Source organism: Lissotriton helveticus, chromosome 5_1 (genome assembly GCF_964261635.1).
Source record: "Lissotriton helveticus chromosome 5_1, aLisHel1.1, whole genome shotgun sequence".
NCBI classification, from domain to species: Eukaryota; Metazoa; Chordata; class Amphibia; order Caudata; family Salamandridae; genus Lissotriton; species Lissotriton helveticus.
The window spans coordinates 1,775,372,517-1,775,389,660 of record NC_136065.1 but is presented as its reverse complement, the minus strand read 5'-3'; the positions used below and the strand labels follow the sequence as shown (position 1 = coordinate 1,775,389,660).

The 17,144-nt window shown below is 45.7% G+C and overlaps 1 protein-coding gene across 1 annotated transcript in view; it reads left to right on the top strand.

The window, feature by feature from the left end:
• The window catches only part of LOC144755797 (E3 ubiquitin-protein ligase RNF113A-like), a 361,545-nt gene that overhangs the window by 294,516 nt on the left and 49,885 nt on the right, over positions 1-17,144 (top strand). Inside the window, exon 9 of the mRNA XM_078645059.1 lies at positions 15,319-15,425. Within this exon, the coding sequence (XP_078501185.1) occupies positions 15,319-15,425 (107 nt within the window). The remainder of the gene's footprint in view (positions 1-15,318; positions 15,426-17,144) is intronic.

Sequence of the window (17,144 nt, the reverse complement as noted above, 5' to 3'; positions counted from 1 at the left end):
AACCTCATCAGCTTCTGCCTTATCTCTTGTCCTTGGCTAAGTCTGTGCTGGCCCATTCTTCTATAATGGTACACTTGGCAGCAATTTCAAGATACAGACGGTCGGAGTCCGGACCTTCTTTGTGGTCTTCCAGAATTATTAAGCAGTTTCTAAAAGGCTTGTTTAGGGTCTATCCACCAGTGAGACCTCCGCCTCCTACTTGGCACCTGAATCTCGTCCTTACTCAACTCATGAAAAGTCCGTTTAAGCCAATTCATCGTTCAGACATGAAGTTCCTGTCATGGAAATTGGCTCTCCTTCTTGCCCTCACAACAGCAAGGCGTGTTGGTGAATTACAGGCTCTCACAATCCAAGAGCCTTTTCTACAATTCTAAAGAAACAGTTATCTTGAGAACCAACCCAAAGTTCATACCCGAGCCGGTTATTCCTAAGGCTTTCTTTCCTCACCCGGCTACACCAGCGGAGAGATCGCTACATTCTCTGGATGTGCAGCGATGTTTGAAATTCTATTTGGATCTCACCAAGGGATTTCGGAAATCCTCACAATTGTTTGTAGCTTTTGGTGGTCCAAGAAAGGGTCTCTTTCTGTCAAAGCAGGGAATTGCAAGATGGATTACCAGTGCCATCCTACATTGCCATTCTGCAGCAGGTAAACCACTGACTGGCAGGGTTCGGGCACATTCCACAAGATCAGTGGCGTCTTCAACAGCCCTCTTCGCGGGGTACAGATAAAGGACATTTGCAGAGCTGCTACCTGGAGCAGTGTCCACCCCTTTACCAAGCATTACTGCTTGGACTCCTTGCAACAAGAAGATACTGCAGTGGGCCAGGCAGTCCTGAGGAACCTCTTCCACTAATTGGTGAGCTTTCCTTTCTATCCCACCTTCTGTAATTTTGCACATTTTGAATCTTTGTCTTGTTGGCTTTGCAATGTATACTATGACACAAAATGTGGGTTTTTTATTGCTAACTGCTTGCTACTCTGATACAAAAGCATGGGAGTCTATGAAAGTTCCAATTCTGGGGTAAGAAAACAAGTTACTTACCTGTAACTTTAGTTCCCCAGTATTGGTAACTTTCATAGATTCCCATGTGCCCGCCCACCTCCCTGAGGAAAGCTCAGCCTTCAACAGAAATGGTGGCTACACACACCGGCTACGAAAATCTGAGGTTCTGAGGTTCCTTCAGGAGGGTTCTAAGGGGTGAGGCTCTTCTGATTGGCTGATGCCTAAGTTTGGTCTCTTTTACACAAAGAGAGTGATGGGCTACAAAAGGGAATGAGGCCTAGGCCTTTTTTCTTTTTCTTTTGTGCCTACTGCTATGTTATTTTTGTTACCGAGACTCCCATTCCGACGACGGGGAATGATACAAAAGCATGGGAATCTATGAAAGTTGCCAATACTGGGGCAACAATATAATGCGCAACTTAAGCTTTCCAGAGGAGTGTGATGGCCTTTTACTCCAGATTAGGGGATATATTTGCCGGATATAGTTTAGGGCCGGTTTGCCTTTTTGTTTTCTTGCCAAGTATTATGTGATGTTGCTATTTTAGGGTTCCTGCTTCTGCAATGTGATAATGTGAAAGTGTGAATATAGGAAACATGAATAAGGGTGAAAAAAAGAAAAAAAAGGGGGGGGGGAGATATAAAAACACAAAATAAATTAAATATTGGTGGATGGTTAATTTGCGAGCATCTTGCGAGACCACCATGCTACATTTATTGGGCACTAAATTGAGGAGGAAGTGTCTGTAGGGGGATGTTGGTGGATGAATCGAGAGACGCTGGGTTGCTCCATGGAGGGTCCCATCTGGCACCTTTGAGCGCCGAAGGATGGAAAGAGTTAAAAGGTAAGTAACTTGTTTTCTTCTAGCAGCTTGGACTTGAACAAAATACCATACTTGAAATATAATGGCTCTACATTTATTCCTGATTTGCAAGCTAATTGTACATTGCTTTTACATGAATCTAAAGACATTTGCCTGCCAGGGATTTATTTACTGACTTTGATAATGCTGATATATTAACTTTATAATGGCTACTTGATTAGTTGAAATCGGGAACACATGCCTAATTTGTAGCATAATACTTTGGCTCCTACCATACTCTGCATATTCAGAATTTTATTTAGCAAATTTACTGTCAAATCAAATAAAATCTGCTGGTGTTTCTAAAAACAAAGGTGGTGGATCACAGGTTACAATCAGTGCCACATTTGTCAAATAAGTTTTCAATAATGGTGTGAATGTGTACGTTTCATATTTGATGTTGGATCTACACAAACCAGCCAAACACACTTGCACTACGAAAAACGAATATCTGGTCAAATTCATGGGTGCATCTAATGTCTCACTTTGATTCTTGTATGATGTTATCCTTTCAATTGTTCTGTTGAAAACATTCCAATTGAACTACATGACCTTCATTTTGGTTCTATTTATATATTAAGTTAATTCATCTCGCTGTAAAGTTTTAGAGCCTGCAGTTGCCATTGCAGAACAATGGGTGTATGATAGTTAATGACCAAGTCATCAGCTTAAAGAAGGGAGTTGATTGGTGCACCATTGATTATTGGATTATTACCATTCGCTTTCGACAGGGTAGAAAGTGATCATGTATAAACAGTGAGAACAATACTGGGATGGGTACGCACCCATGCTTGAGACTGTTATGCGTGATCACCTTTATAGCATACACTTTTCAAGGCCTACATTGACTTGAGCCCATGTATTTGTATGAAATACTATTTAAAATGTAAGTAGACCACTGTGGCTATCTTGGCCCAGATCAATTGACAATCCAACACATCAAACATCAACAAACCTATGTATAAGCCACCCATAAAGACGGATACACCGATAATATCCATTATTAAGATATGATGTTAGGGTGATTGCTCAAATCTAAACCCACAATGTTCAGTGGGAATCATTAAAGTAGCCATAGCCTAATCATTGACTTCCCCTAGCAATAAACCTGAATAGATTTTTAACCAAGTGTCAAGGAGAGATATAAGGAAATGCGCTGCTGCGTTGTCACTCTTACCTTTTTAAATTAAAAAAAACTTTTTTAGGGGGGAAAGGCACCTTCTACCATATATTATGGGAGTGCCCTGAGAGAGTGCCCTTCTGGACTAAGGTCGCGGACACGATGGCAACGGTTGTGGGTTCACCGGTCCCGCTATTGCCCAGGTGGCTACTGCTAATGATCAATGGGGCCACTGACTGGTCCAGATATAATGAGATCTGGCTGGTGTTAGCAGCGGTTGGGGGTCGCAGGCTCCTCCACAGTGGAACCAGTGGTTGCATGATCTAGATTGGTGCCAGAAAGCTGAAGAAACTATTTACAAGAGTAGAAGTTGCACTAAGAAATGGGAGAAGGTCTGGGGGCCTCGGCGGAAATACAGGGCGATGGGGGTTGGGTTAGGGTCAGGTTTTTAACAGTTGAATGCCCAGCTTGTTTCTACGACAACCTTACATTGTATTGTAAATGTTATTTTACCACATGCTATATGAACACTGTCCTGTAAAGTATGATACTATGAGCACAGTTAATAAAAAGATTTTTTTTTAAACTGGCTTAATTAGTGTACCCATACAAAATCATGGTCTGATTTCAAACTTTCTTACGTAGTTGAAATAAGGGCACAGAAAATGTGGCCATAAGTTTAGATCCTTCATGTAAACTACATTGAGGATGCCATCAGGACCAGCAGCCTTACTTGTTTTTAGCTTATACATTACCTCCATAATTTCTTTCAGGCTAATGAGTTAGAGTCAAAATTCTCATCACTTGTGTCTAATGCTTCAATATCATCCAAAGGCAGAGTTAATAATGCAAAAAGTTAAGGCAATAATGATTTCCACAGGAACATCCATAACAAGCTAGCAAAACATATTGGAATCAATTTTTTAAATCACATTAGTTATTGTTTTATATCAGATACAAGTTTATGACAGTACATCTGTATGTACAGGAGCAACATCTAATATGAGTTCCCTCTAAGTAACAATGCATTGATACATATTTCAACATGTATTTTCTACTTTCTCTTAGTGAATCCACATGATTAACATTTTAACTTGATTCAGTGTGTCATGTAGAGGAAATAACAGAGTATTTTCAAACAAGCTAGTCAACATATCACGCCATTCTGATACAGCTCCTCTATACACAGCCGACGGCGAGGGTCCTCATTAATGGCCGCCTCTCTCACTCAGTTGCCATCACGAGAGGTACACGTCAGGGGTGTCCTCTGTCCCCCCTCCTTTTCGCGATTGCGGTTGAGCCTCTGGCTTGTCGGCTCCGTCAGCTACATTGGGAGAGTGCCGTACAGTGCCTACAACGCCAAATAGATGTGTCCCTATACGCGGACGACATTACACTTTATGTCAAGTACCCTCACCTTCACCTTAACCCTTTATTGAGAGAATTTGTGGCTTTTGGGGGCATGTCGGGGATACACATAAATTGGTCCAAGTCGCAGTTCTTCCCCCTCACTGACTCAGTAGTCGACTTTCCCCTTGACTATCCACTGGAATGGCGCCGCTCGGACCTCCGATACCTAGGCATACAAATTTCGCTGGATCGGGAGGAGACAATTCGCTCCAACTACGGTATAGCAATCACAACCCTTACAGCCACGGTCGACCGCTGGATCGCATTACCGCTCTCCATGGCTGGTAGGGCTTCCCTTATCAAGATGGTAGTGTTGCCCCGCTTCCTCTACCTCTTTCTCAACATCCCGTATTACCCGGGTGCCTTCTTCTTCAAAACTCTGAAGTCGGAGCTCTGTCGTCTGTTCTGGGGGGGCAAGGCCCCACGGCTGAAATGGTCTACACTCCTATTACCTTATGAAGCTGGAGGCTTTGACGTCCCCGACCTTGAAGCCTACTATCTTTGCGCACAGGCCCACTATGCATTTCACTGGATGGTTCCCACGCCATTTATGCCGCAGCTCGCGGTGGAGGACTGGATAGTACACCCCATACCGCTCAATGGCTTACTCCACTGTCCGGAGTCGATGATCCAGACTCCGAACACTTCTGTCTCCTGCACCTTGGATGCCTGGCGCCGCCTGGCCAGGAGGCTCTCCTGCTCCTTCCCTTACTCCCCCCTTCTCCCTCTGGCATTCCATCCCTCGCTCGCACTATTGCAGGAACGTGGCTTTCGGCTGCTTTGCGAACGGTTACATATTGTCACCTGGGGTGATCTTTTCGCGAATAAAATTTTCAAATCCATGGAAGTCTTCTTTGCCACTCACGACCGTTCCCCACTCGACGTATTCTATTACCTTCGCCTCCGGCAGGGGATGAAGGATATCCTACCAGATTATCCTAATGAACCAGAACTCCTGTGCCCGTTGCACTTTCTGCTTAGCTCGCAAGATGGGGCGCATTTGGTCTCTGGCCTGTACCGCCGGCTTCGGTCAGACATTGACCCTCTTGAGACAGGTGCTAGGGCATCCTGGAGTGCGGATCTGTCTTCTGCACTCACTGATGAACAATGGCAATACTGCTGCACCCTCACAGCCGGGATATCAGCCAGTAGTAGACTTAAGATGATCCACTATAAGTTCCTCCAACGGCTCTATTACACTCCGGTCAAAAAATACAGGTTCCACCTCGCTGATACTGACAAATGCGAGCGCTGTCGAGCTGACCATGCGGGCTTCTTGCACCTTGCCTGGGAATGCCCGGCCGTTCGGGCGTACTGGCAGCAGGTGACCGATGCTCTCACAGCGATGACTACGGTCACTGTTGAGGCGGAGCCACGTATCACACTGCTGGGACACACACCGCATATTCCGAAACCCAGCAGGAAATTTATTGATACTGCTTTGCTCTTGGCTAAGCGGCGTGTGGCGTGTCGCTGGGGCTGAGGCAGGGCACCGAAGTTTAAGGACTGGCTCTCGGATATGACTTACTGTCAGGTCCAACACATCACTTATTCAGAATTGTTGCCGCTCCCAAGCAGGCCTAAAGACATCTGGGAACCACTGGTTTCCTACCTGCTGGCTCAGGAGAACGACGACGCAGCCTCGGAAGAACTGCGGGAGGGCGACTGACCGGGCTATCTGCCCCGGAGACTGGGACGCCCTAATACTTGCCGCATGCATATACTGAGTCCCCGACCTGACGCATGTCTCCTTCCGGCCTCACTGCTTGCGTTGACACGACACATAGCGCGAGCAGCTGCTATTCCACCACCCAATACGCATCACACTCCCACATTTCCTTATCACTAATACTTCCTTGGGACACAACACACGGCCCTTACCCTATTATTGTACATGCACAACTGACGCCACGACCGCTACCACAGTGCCATATGGCGACCTATGATTCTTATTCCATGAGCAACCATATAGATTTTAACTCTTTTTCTCACTGACATGTGTATGAGGCCTCTTTTTTTTTTTTATTGTTTACTGTTATGGGTTGATAAGCATTGGGGAGAAAACAATGAAAAACCTGTTCTGCTGCTGTGAATCCTGAAATGTACATACTTCTCCTCCTTTCTCCCTCCCCTTCCCCCCTCATCCTCTTTTCTTTTTCTCCCCCCCCCACTCCTGACCACTCCTTTGCTTTCCCCTCCCTTTTTTTTTTCCTCTTGTTTCTCCTCGTTTCATGCCCGCCACCAGGCGCTCCCTTTTAAATACGGTTTGTCGCCACCGGGCCTCCGGGATGCCGGTAACAAGGCTGTGTTTCTTACTGTTTGCTTTCGTTCCATATTGCTTTGACTCTGACGCTGCCAGCCTCTGGGATGTGGGCGTACACAGCAGTGTAATTTCCTAATTATGCAATAAAGCAGTTTGAATACTTAAAAAGAAAAAAAAGAAAAAAAAAAACATATCACGCCATTCTTGTAAATCTTCTGGCAACATTACATATTTTCTTAGAATATGCATCGGATTCTTTTTATCTTGCTGCGACTCTTGCATCCTTTTTCCACAGCACTAAAGATGAGCCTTACAGTTGTAGCCAATATATAATTAGTCTTCTTTTTGCAATAACAGTAATAATGCCACAAACTTGTAACAATTTTTACTCTTCTGAGGTTTCTGGTGTAGGACTAATATACAATGTGTTAGGAATTGTGTCACCGTCAGCCTTTGTCAGAGCAGTCACCATCACCTGTCTTAAGTAGTCATCACCTACCGCACAGGACCACAGCAGGTGGAAACCAATCCACCCTATCTGTTTGCAACGTGGGCAAATTCTTGTACTCGTTGGATATGATTTGTCTAGAATGCATGCAGTAAGAAAAGCCCTGTGTTGTAATTTAAACGTAGGTCAGAATCACACATTCATGGATACCACCCTGTAATACCTCAGTGCTTTAGAACAACAGTTCTTAACCTTTTGGCGTCTACATACTTTATTAAACTTAAGTTATTATGTCATTTAGTAAAACAGTTTTGGACCACCAGAGTAGTCCGCACGGAACCCCAGGGGTCCTTGAACCACAGGTTAAGAACCACTTTAGATCATTCTGCTTCAGTGACTGGTGTCTGATTGGCTTGGTCACACTTTTTATAATAGCTACAGCATACGGTATGTGGTCCTATAATAACCTCTGTGACATTATCAGACCGCCTTCCTGTGGGAGATTGTCTATCATGTTCATAATTTGAGATTTAGGAGGATGTCATGGAAATCCCTCCCAAGTTTGTTCTGCTGCCACAGTTTATTTAGTGAATTTCAGGAATTCATCAAAGCAAATTAATATCTCCCCATCATACATATCTCCTAATTCACAGCATCCCAACTCGCTTCAAGTTAACCTGCAGCTTCCATCTCTTGACTTTGCTTATGAAAGCAAGGGTAACCCCATTGTTCGAGGCATATGAGCTGTAGATCATATGCTTAAGCATAGATCGCCATCTAGTGTTGCGTCCAGATGTTTGCACTTTGCTTTTGTTCGAAGAAGTCTTTCCATTCATGAGGTAAGTTACTTCCTTAGATTGGTTTTTTCCGCCATCAGGTTCGGATGTGTATTGCTGCGCTCCAGTTCGGCACTGTTTCTCTAACCCCTTAGACGCGCAATCCATACCCTCGACGTTATTGTTATCGCTTGCGATTCCCCATTCGTCGCGTCTCAACTGTAAAATCTTCGATCGGAAAACTCATGGAAGGCCGTCGGGCCTACCCGCTCTGACTGCTCTAGCAGTCGATGGAACGGACTCCATTCAAGTTATGTCCCGGGTTTCGTGCTGAATTTCCACGCACCAACTTGCATGAAGTGTGCCACCTCTGTGTCCTGGAACCGGACGAGAAAGACTGCAAGGTTGCGATCGAAAAAGACTCTTTGTGATCGTCTGGCTCGACGTCACGAGATGCAACAGCAAAGCGACTCCACACCGGACATCTTCGGCGAAGAGTACGACTCTGAACATCATGCCCAAGGAGCCAAAGAAGAGGAAGAACATTTCTCTGTGTCCGAGGATGACTCAGACATCAAAGAAGAGGAGCAAGTTACGCCGGGTCAACGTACCGTGAGTAATGGCAACTCCTTGCTCCCCCAACAACCTGAGACAAAGGCTCTGGTCCCTCCTCTGCCTTCTGGCCAAGTTCGGCACCAACAAAGCTTTCCGACGCCCCGCCTTCGGGCTCGGCTCCGAAACATAAAGAAAAGCCTTCTGGTTTGGGCTCGAACCGACCCCAGCTCGGTGCCACCCAAACACCTTTGGCACCGAAGCACACGTCCAAGCCGACGCCACCGGCGCCGAAATGTTTGGAGCCGGAACCTTTGGTGCCGAAACAGGCAACCAAGGATAAAGAGACTCCGTCCAAAGAGCCTTGGTTCAATCACTCCATTTCGGATCCGAAACAGAAAAAGTTGGTGATTCACCCTGATACAGGGCATATTCAGGCCACAATACCCAAAAGAGGAAATTTGACCTACCAGAGGACTACCACATTCCTATGAACAAGAAAAGTGTGGGTACTAACCCTTCTCCTCCTTACATTACACCTACTTCTCCTATTTATCCTAATTTACTTATTACACCTGAAAATTCACCACCACCACCGACTTCACCTAACCCACAAGATGATAGGGATGACCGTCAAGATCCCCACATGACACTGATGCTTGGCAGGACTATCACATTGATCCAGATTAAGATAATCCAGACTTGTACCCCTCCAGACCCTCCCCACTAGATGATAACATTGGGTACGTTCAGCTCCTTAATAGGGCTGCTCAATATCACGGGGTGGAGTTACATTCAGAGACATTAGAGCAGGATTTCCTGTTTGAGATACTTAGCTCCTCATACATTCCCTACTCTCAAAGGCATTTTAAAACACACTGAGGACATTTTCAAAGACCCTATAAGCCCGGGCCCACCGACCCTACATACATCAAAGGCCAGTTACCTTTAGACTTTTTAAAAAAAAAATAAACTTTATTGGCATTTTCAATATAGCGAACGTACCTTACAGCACCATTTTGACATGTCCAAATCAAGCATTTACAGGTTATATCACACTGTTTGCACAAAACAAATTTTGAACCCCTCCCTTTGATCCTACTGTTCCAGAAACCTGCATCATATTGACCCAAAAAACCCCACCATCCCAATTCCGCCCTCCCTCCCCATCCCTTCCCCCCTAGTCGGCAGCTGTTTCGTCTACTAAACTCTCTGTCGTCCATATGCGGTCTCTGCGTGCTGAGTCACTTGTTTCATTAAGCTCCAGTTGTGCGTTCCCCAGAGTCTGTGGGCTGTCTGTCCCCGTCGGTGAGGGCTCCAACCTAGGGGGTTGTAAATCCGCTATCATCACCGACCATGCCTGGAGGTCGTCCTCTAATTGCGCCATACGGACCCTCTCTACTATTGCCCATTCAGTCATGTCTTTTAGCCATCGGCCTAGCATTGGGGGCGACGGTTTTCGCCATTCGATGGCAATGCGTCTCTTTGCAAGTATTAGGCCTAACTTCACAAATTTCCTGCTCAATTTCCTATTTTTCGATGTTGGTAAAAGACCCAATATTACTGTCTGCACTTCTTTGGGAACCTCCCAGCCTGTGGCAATTTTTATTTTTTGTAGAACTTCCACCCAAAACACCTCCACTTGACGGGCATGTCCTTACCACATGTACAAAGTCAGCCCCCGGGGTTTGGCATCTGGGACATGTATTGGAGCGCTCAGGGTAAATTTGACCGAGAGTTTGTGGGGTAAGATCGACCCGATGAACAAAATTGTATTGTATTAATTTAAAGCGGGCATTGGAACTCCCTCTTTTTACCCCTTCATGGATCTTACACCAGTCCTTTTCTGACAAGGGTTCACCTATCGTTTCTTCCCATCTCGCCTGAAGTGGGAGTGGTTTCCGCGGCAGGTTCTCACGGATCGCTTTGTAGAGGTGGGTTATCATATGCCTCCCATGCGCCATAGACCACATCACCTGTAGGGTTCTGTTTACCGGAGGTTCCTCTGGGAGTGATGGCCATATCTCCCTGGCCACCTTTGAAATCTTTGCGTATTGTAAATACTGTCCCGCGCCCAACCCAAATGCAGCCTCTGCAGTATCCCGCGTGACAAACCGCCCGTTGTGATATATGTCCCCCATAGACAGGCAGCCTCCTGCTTTCCACTTGTGAATCGACATTGATTGCGCTATTTTTGCAAACCCTGGAACTACCCATAGAGGGGCTTCTGGTGCAAACGGTGCATGTCTCACTACTTATTTTTCTAATCATAGATTCCCAAATCTCTGCCACCTGCCGAATAAGGTACGGCTCAGTGACAGGAACTCCTTTACCCTTCATCAACAGTTCTGGAAGAGAACCTCCCTCGTATGACCCTTCCAACAAACTCTTTTCCTAGTTCTCCTGATCATCCAACCAGTGAATGGAATGCTGTAGGTGTCCAGCCATGTATTAAAATGACATATATGAGACTTCGACCCCTCCCAACTGCCATGGTCGCTTCAGCGTTGACAGGCTAACGCGTTTACGTTTGGATCCCTACATCAGGTCTGTTATCGGGATATCCAGTTCTTTAAAAATACTAGACGGGATTGCATACAACGAGTTTTGGAGTACATATAAACATCTTGGTACAATAATCATTTTTGTGACTGCTACCTTACCCATCAATGACAGGGGCAAATACCTTCAGAAGCGCACCGAACCACGTATCCCTTCAACCACCCTTCCCATGTTAAGACCCAAAAAGAACTCCGCTGGTTGTGCCAATCTGATCCCTAGATATCTAGGGTGGTCCCTCGTACAGGGCAGGCCCACCTCCGGCAGCGCATCTGCCAGTCGACACGACAAACTCCCCAGAGGCAGCAACTTGGACTTCTGTGGATTTTCTCAAAGGTGAGATACCCTACTGAACTCTTCCAACACCGTCAACAAGACCGGGATCGATTCTGTCGGTTGTCTGCAATATACCAGGGTATCGTCCGCATACATTGAGACCACATGTCGAGTGTTCCTTACCTTAATGCCCCATTCCGCTAGACGCTTTCCGAGCAGCTCTGCTAATGGTTCCATAACCATTGCAAATATTAAAGGGGAGAGTGGGCACTCCTGCCTCGTGCCCCTCTCCAGGTGAAACGATTTGGAGATCCTTCCTCCGGTCTTTACCCTCGCACTGGGCCTAACACAGAGCAGCTGTACCCAGTTTCTGAACCCCTGGCCTATTCCTATTTTTTCCAATACCGCCCATATAAAGGGCCATGCCACTGAATCGAACGCTTGTTCGATATCTAGAAGAGCTAAGGCATGCTCCCCTTGTATCAAATTGGGGTCATGCCATACATGGGCTAAGTGTCTCCGGTTAAACATCATGTTACGTCTTGGGATGAATCCCGCCTGATCCGGATGGATCAAATGCGCCATATGGGGAAGGGGGTCTGCTCGACAACTTCACATCTATATTAAGAAGTGAGATTGGCCTGTATGACTTAGTTAGTCGTGGGTCTCGGTCCTGTTTCGGGATCATGATCACTAAAGCTTCACTCATAGAGTTCGGCAACCTCTTCTCCGGCAAGGCCTCGTTCTACACTGCTGCTAGCCGGTCTACTAAAAGTGGTGCGAATTTCTGATAGAATTCCGCCGGGAATCCATCATTTCCCGGCACTTTCCCAGATTTGAGCTGTTTAATAGCACCCAGAATTTACTCTCTTGTAATCGGCCCACCTAGCGATTCCTCCTCCCCCTCTGCCAGTTGGGGTAACTCCACTCGTGCTAAAAATTCTGCTATTTCTGCAGACTCAGGCCCATCACCCCTGCCATATATTGGAGCCAGATGTTCCGCAAAGAGATCTGCCATCTCCGCTTGTGTATACACTAGATACCCAACCCCATCCGTAAGTGACAATATCGGTTCCGGCAACCTTTTCCTTTTTAATAGTCTCGCTAACAGGGCTCCCGATTTATCTCCCTCCCAGTGCAGCCACTTCCGGTACACCGTATAGTCATGCTTTTCCAGCCGCCGCCATGCCTCCATCAATGCAACCCTGGCCTCATGCCACTCCTTCTTTCTCAGCGAGGTCTCGTGTAACCTCTTCTCAAGGACGGCCAGTCTACGTTCCTGCTCCTCTGTCTTTTATTAGTTGCCGCCTTACACCGTACGTTGTGTGCATACACACACCCCAGAGGATCACCTTCATGGCATTCTTATTCGATGCCGACCCCCAGTTTTCTGTGAAATAAGTGTCTAGTGCCATCTCCACAGCCTTTTGGAACAGGGGATCCAGCAAAGCTTCTGCTCCAAGGCGCCACATAGGAGTAGCCTGTCGTGGTCTACTGCCCTACAGGCAGAGTAAAAGCGGAGAGTGGTCCGAGAGATATCGTGCTTGGTATGCCACACCCTGTACTTCTTGGGCTAGTGATGAGACGAAGCAGTAACCTAGACGGCTGTGTGAGGGTGGCCGGCGTATGGCATGAGAACGTTTTGTGTGTTGGGTTGCGTTCTCTCCATATATCCGTAAGCTGCATGTCCCTCAGCAAGTCCGTCAGTGAGCTAGTCATGCGCGGTTTTGTACGAAGCCTTGTCGGCTCCCGGTCAAGGTTGCCATCAATGACACAATTTACGTCCCCAACCATAAAGGTCGCCTCACCTATAAACGGTGTGGCAGCTACTCCGACGGATGGGAAGAAAGATGGACAATCGATATTCGGGGCATCCACATTAATGATACATAAATCCTTCCCCTCTAGCGTGCCATGCAAAATTACATACCGACCCTCTGGATCCACTATCTGGTTCAAGCATTTAAAGGGTACTCCGGGCGCCACCCATATCAAAACGCCACTGGCAAAACCTGAATACGAAGTGCCGTATAATTGGCCTCTCCATCTGCGTTTCAAACACGGTAGTGTGTTCCTCCATACATGAGTCTCCTGCAAGCAAGCTATTGACACCCTGTATCTTTTCAAATAAGCGTACACCCGTCTAAGCTTCTCAAATGCGGCCAGCCCCCGAACATTCCATGTGAGAACCTTCAAAGTTGAAGATGCCATTTCCAGGTTACAGTTTTACCCCCAGTACCTCCCGGGAACCCCACCCCCCTTTTTTCCAACTATGTGTATACTCAGACAGACCTTCTCTCATACCCAAGCAGAGACCTCTGTAGCTGCTTGTGGCATTTTGTAGGTGCACAAAAGGACTCCTCTTTGTTTTGCCATGCTTCACAGCATGGCTAAAACCATTGCTGAAGCTAGTAGGTCTCAAAGACAAGACCTATTGGCTTTGCCAATGCTTGTTTCAATGGGGAGTATAAACGAAACAGAAAAAGCGTATGACTACAGATCAGCAACCTATTTACTTGGAGAGGCTTCAGGCGAAGTAATTTTCTGGCCTCTGAATCAGTAAACACCCTCAAACCTACAGATGCTACTCCGAGCAGGATTTTAGAACCAGTATCAAAATGAGTAATTTTTGGGTCTCATCTACCAGAAAGTGCAAGTTGTCTGCTGGCAAAAAGGCCTATTATTTGCTTACAGTGGGCTTAGATTCCGCTCATTGCTTACCAGTGGTTTTCTTAGGCACTCTCGTTTGCTTGCTTTTTATTCATCAACTTTGTGGCATTTACTTCCACTTCTTGTGTTTGTTCCACCCCTGGAGCATGGACGCATTACTCCTTTAAAGCTCCACAAGAATGCATGTGTTTTCCAGCTGTCTACCTAGTTTACTGCTCTTCCCCCACAGTGTTCTGTGTTGCTCTTTCTTGTGTTTCTCCCCCACCCCCTGAATGTTGTGCTCACCCATGTGTGCTTCTCATTGCCCATGTTGCTTACTCGTCCTTGTGCTCACTTTAACAGCTCATCGTTCCTCTCCCTAACTTGTGTGCTTCTCTTACCTCCCTCACGCTCCATGCTCATTGCTCTCGCCCCAGTTGCTTACCCTGCCCAAGCTCTCTCTGCTGCTTTGACCCCCTCCGCCCTCCGTGTTGCTTCCCTCCCCACCCACTCTGTTCATGTTTTCTCCCTTATCCCCCTTGATGTTGCTCCGCCTGCCACAGCCGTGCCTCCTAAAAATACTCTAAGTCTAATTTTTGTATCTATCAATCCAACTCGGATCGATAAATAAAAAGGAAAAAAACACCCACGTAGAAGCACACATGCCTGTTGTGCGCACCTATAAATTGCCGGGTAGAAGCATCATTGCACCTTTTTTGTTGTTGTTTACTCCTAGCCGTACTGCACAGCATCCGGTTACTGTACAGCATCTCTAAAAACATTGGCACAGCCAATATGCCCCACAGGTTCGACCTTTTAACTTTGCCAATCAGTATTGGTCAGTATTACTAGCTTGTTCATCACCTATGGTAGAGGATGCCATTCGAATTATTGTTTATGAATATAAAAGATCCCACTGTGGAAAAAAGATGTCAAACTCTAATCCTAGTTCTCCATTACAGTGTGTTCCTTGAACCCTAAACCACTCCCCTGCCGCCAAGGACGCAGAATTCCAGTCCTGGGCTTTACTTAGACAGGCTATTGTGTAATACAAGAATGTATTGGGTTGTTCAATAAAGGCGCAGGATTGGAGCTTAGAGTCTTTGTTGGCAGTCATCTGAAATGGCCTACCAGCCTATCCTACAAAGAGAACTGGTTTCCAAAGTCCTTCTGCTCTGCTTTCTGGGGCAGTAGAATTTCTCTTGGACTGCTCTGGAGCTGCCACCTGACTGGTCAGTAGCCCTTTTCCTTGCGTCGTGTACATCTCAAAGTATAACTTAAAAAGGCATAAATGCTGACTTGCACATGTACCTCGAATACATCTACCTGCATATCAAATGCAAATAATGTTGCCTTTTTAAGTGAAAGAGTAATACTAACTTGTTTGTTTTTTGGCAGATGCAAGCACTACTTCTGTGAGACATGTGCCCTGCAGCACTACAAAAAATCCCAGCGCTGCTATGTGTGCGACCAACAAACGAGTGGAGTGTTTAACCCTGCAAAAGGTAGGCTCTTGTGGAAAGTGTGAAACTCACAAACTACCAAAAAGATGACAACACTTATGAGCTCAAGGTGTTCTGTTCAATGCAGGTGTATCATTCCTTGGATGATGGATTACTGATGCCACTAAGTCATCGCAGTCGTGGTTAAATTCATAAAAGAGCACTCGTATACACAGCCGGGTCTGGCAGCTTAGTTGACTAATGCGTCCATTGTAGGGGCCTGTGTTTGACCTCATTGTCACAGGTTCAAATCCCGGCGGGTCCACTTAGCGTTTCATCCTTGTGATGTAGATAAAATGAGTACCATTGATTTGGATAACAATAAACATCTGTTATTCAGTGCCAAAATACCCTTCTAGGTGAACGTGCACTTTATAAATACACGTTATGTTTTTTGTTGAAACTTGTGGGTCACCTTCTGAGCCCAAGGCCACAGCCTCAGGACCATCTTCATATTTGTTTTTCTGCCATTCGGTTTGGTTTCTAGTAGAACCTTTCAGGATCCAAATATTTGATCTGTTATTTATTAAAACTGGAATCGGGTCTTTTAGATATTCTTTTCCCATTAAATGTTTCAGTTGAAACTGTCAGGGGTATGGAAACTACTTCAGACTTAGTTTTTACCCAGGTTGTAATTAAACATGCCCCTGGATTAATAAATGCTACACTTGGCTTGTTAGTCTGCTTTTGCTCACGATGCAATGCAAGAATATTTCAGCCTCCAAAATTAAGACGTTAAAGGATGGTGACTAAAGACCACCAAAGAGGTGTTCTGAGCACCACTTTAATTAAAAAGCCAAGTCCTTCATCAGCCTAAAATCACACGTGTCAAAGTCAAGAAACGCGCATCTAAACTAGTTTGACTTTGAACTTCCAAACAGAAAGCGTTACAGGTTTTTAAACTGACCTCAACCATAAATTATATGAGATGTTCATATCCCAAAATACTCCCATACAGTGGAGATGATTTTGATATAGTCATTGCCTTTAAATAATCAGCATACTGTTGAAGTCGCCACATAGAAAGCTGCATTAACAGTCCACATGCAGTTGGAAGCCAAAGAGGGAGGAAACCTTCTCCTCGTTGAACCATAATCCCACACTGTGACAGGGAATCAGAACATAGCTTTGCCTGCTCATTTAATATAGTAGACCAAGAATTCTTGACAATACCAGAATCAAGCCACCTCCTAAATCCAAAAATATATCAACAAAAGCCAGCCTCTTCTACCCCCAACTTCGTTAGAAGCTGGGGGTAGAGTTTACCGATGTACCTCCAGCAGACCCGCGATCAGCTAAAGCAAGATATTGAAGGCCTAGATTAGTCAAGTTATGCCCACAGCAGCAAACATTGTAGTCCCCTAGTAAGCCATCAATGAAGCCAATGGTAGAAGACAGATGAGGTTATACAGCACCTCCCAGAGCTTCATTATAGGATAGAATTCACTATTGAGCAGGAAGATCAAATTATTGGCAGTACTGCAGTTAAAGCATGTTTATTCCATGAAGAGACTAGTGACCACACATGTAGTTATAAGAAAGCATTCCTGACTCGTGTGTCAGGCTTACACCCTGAATTACACGTAGATTCAAAACACACTCCAATAGATGCAGCATTTCTAAAAACTAAAGAATGAAATGACAGTCTGTGGGAGCTTTGTCAGTACACAGCCAGCACCAGAGGAGAGTTTGTTCTCAAATGTCACCTCAGGCACAAATGCA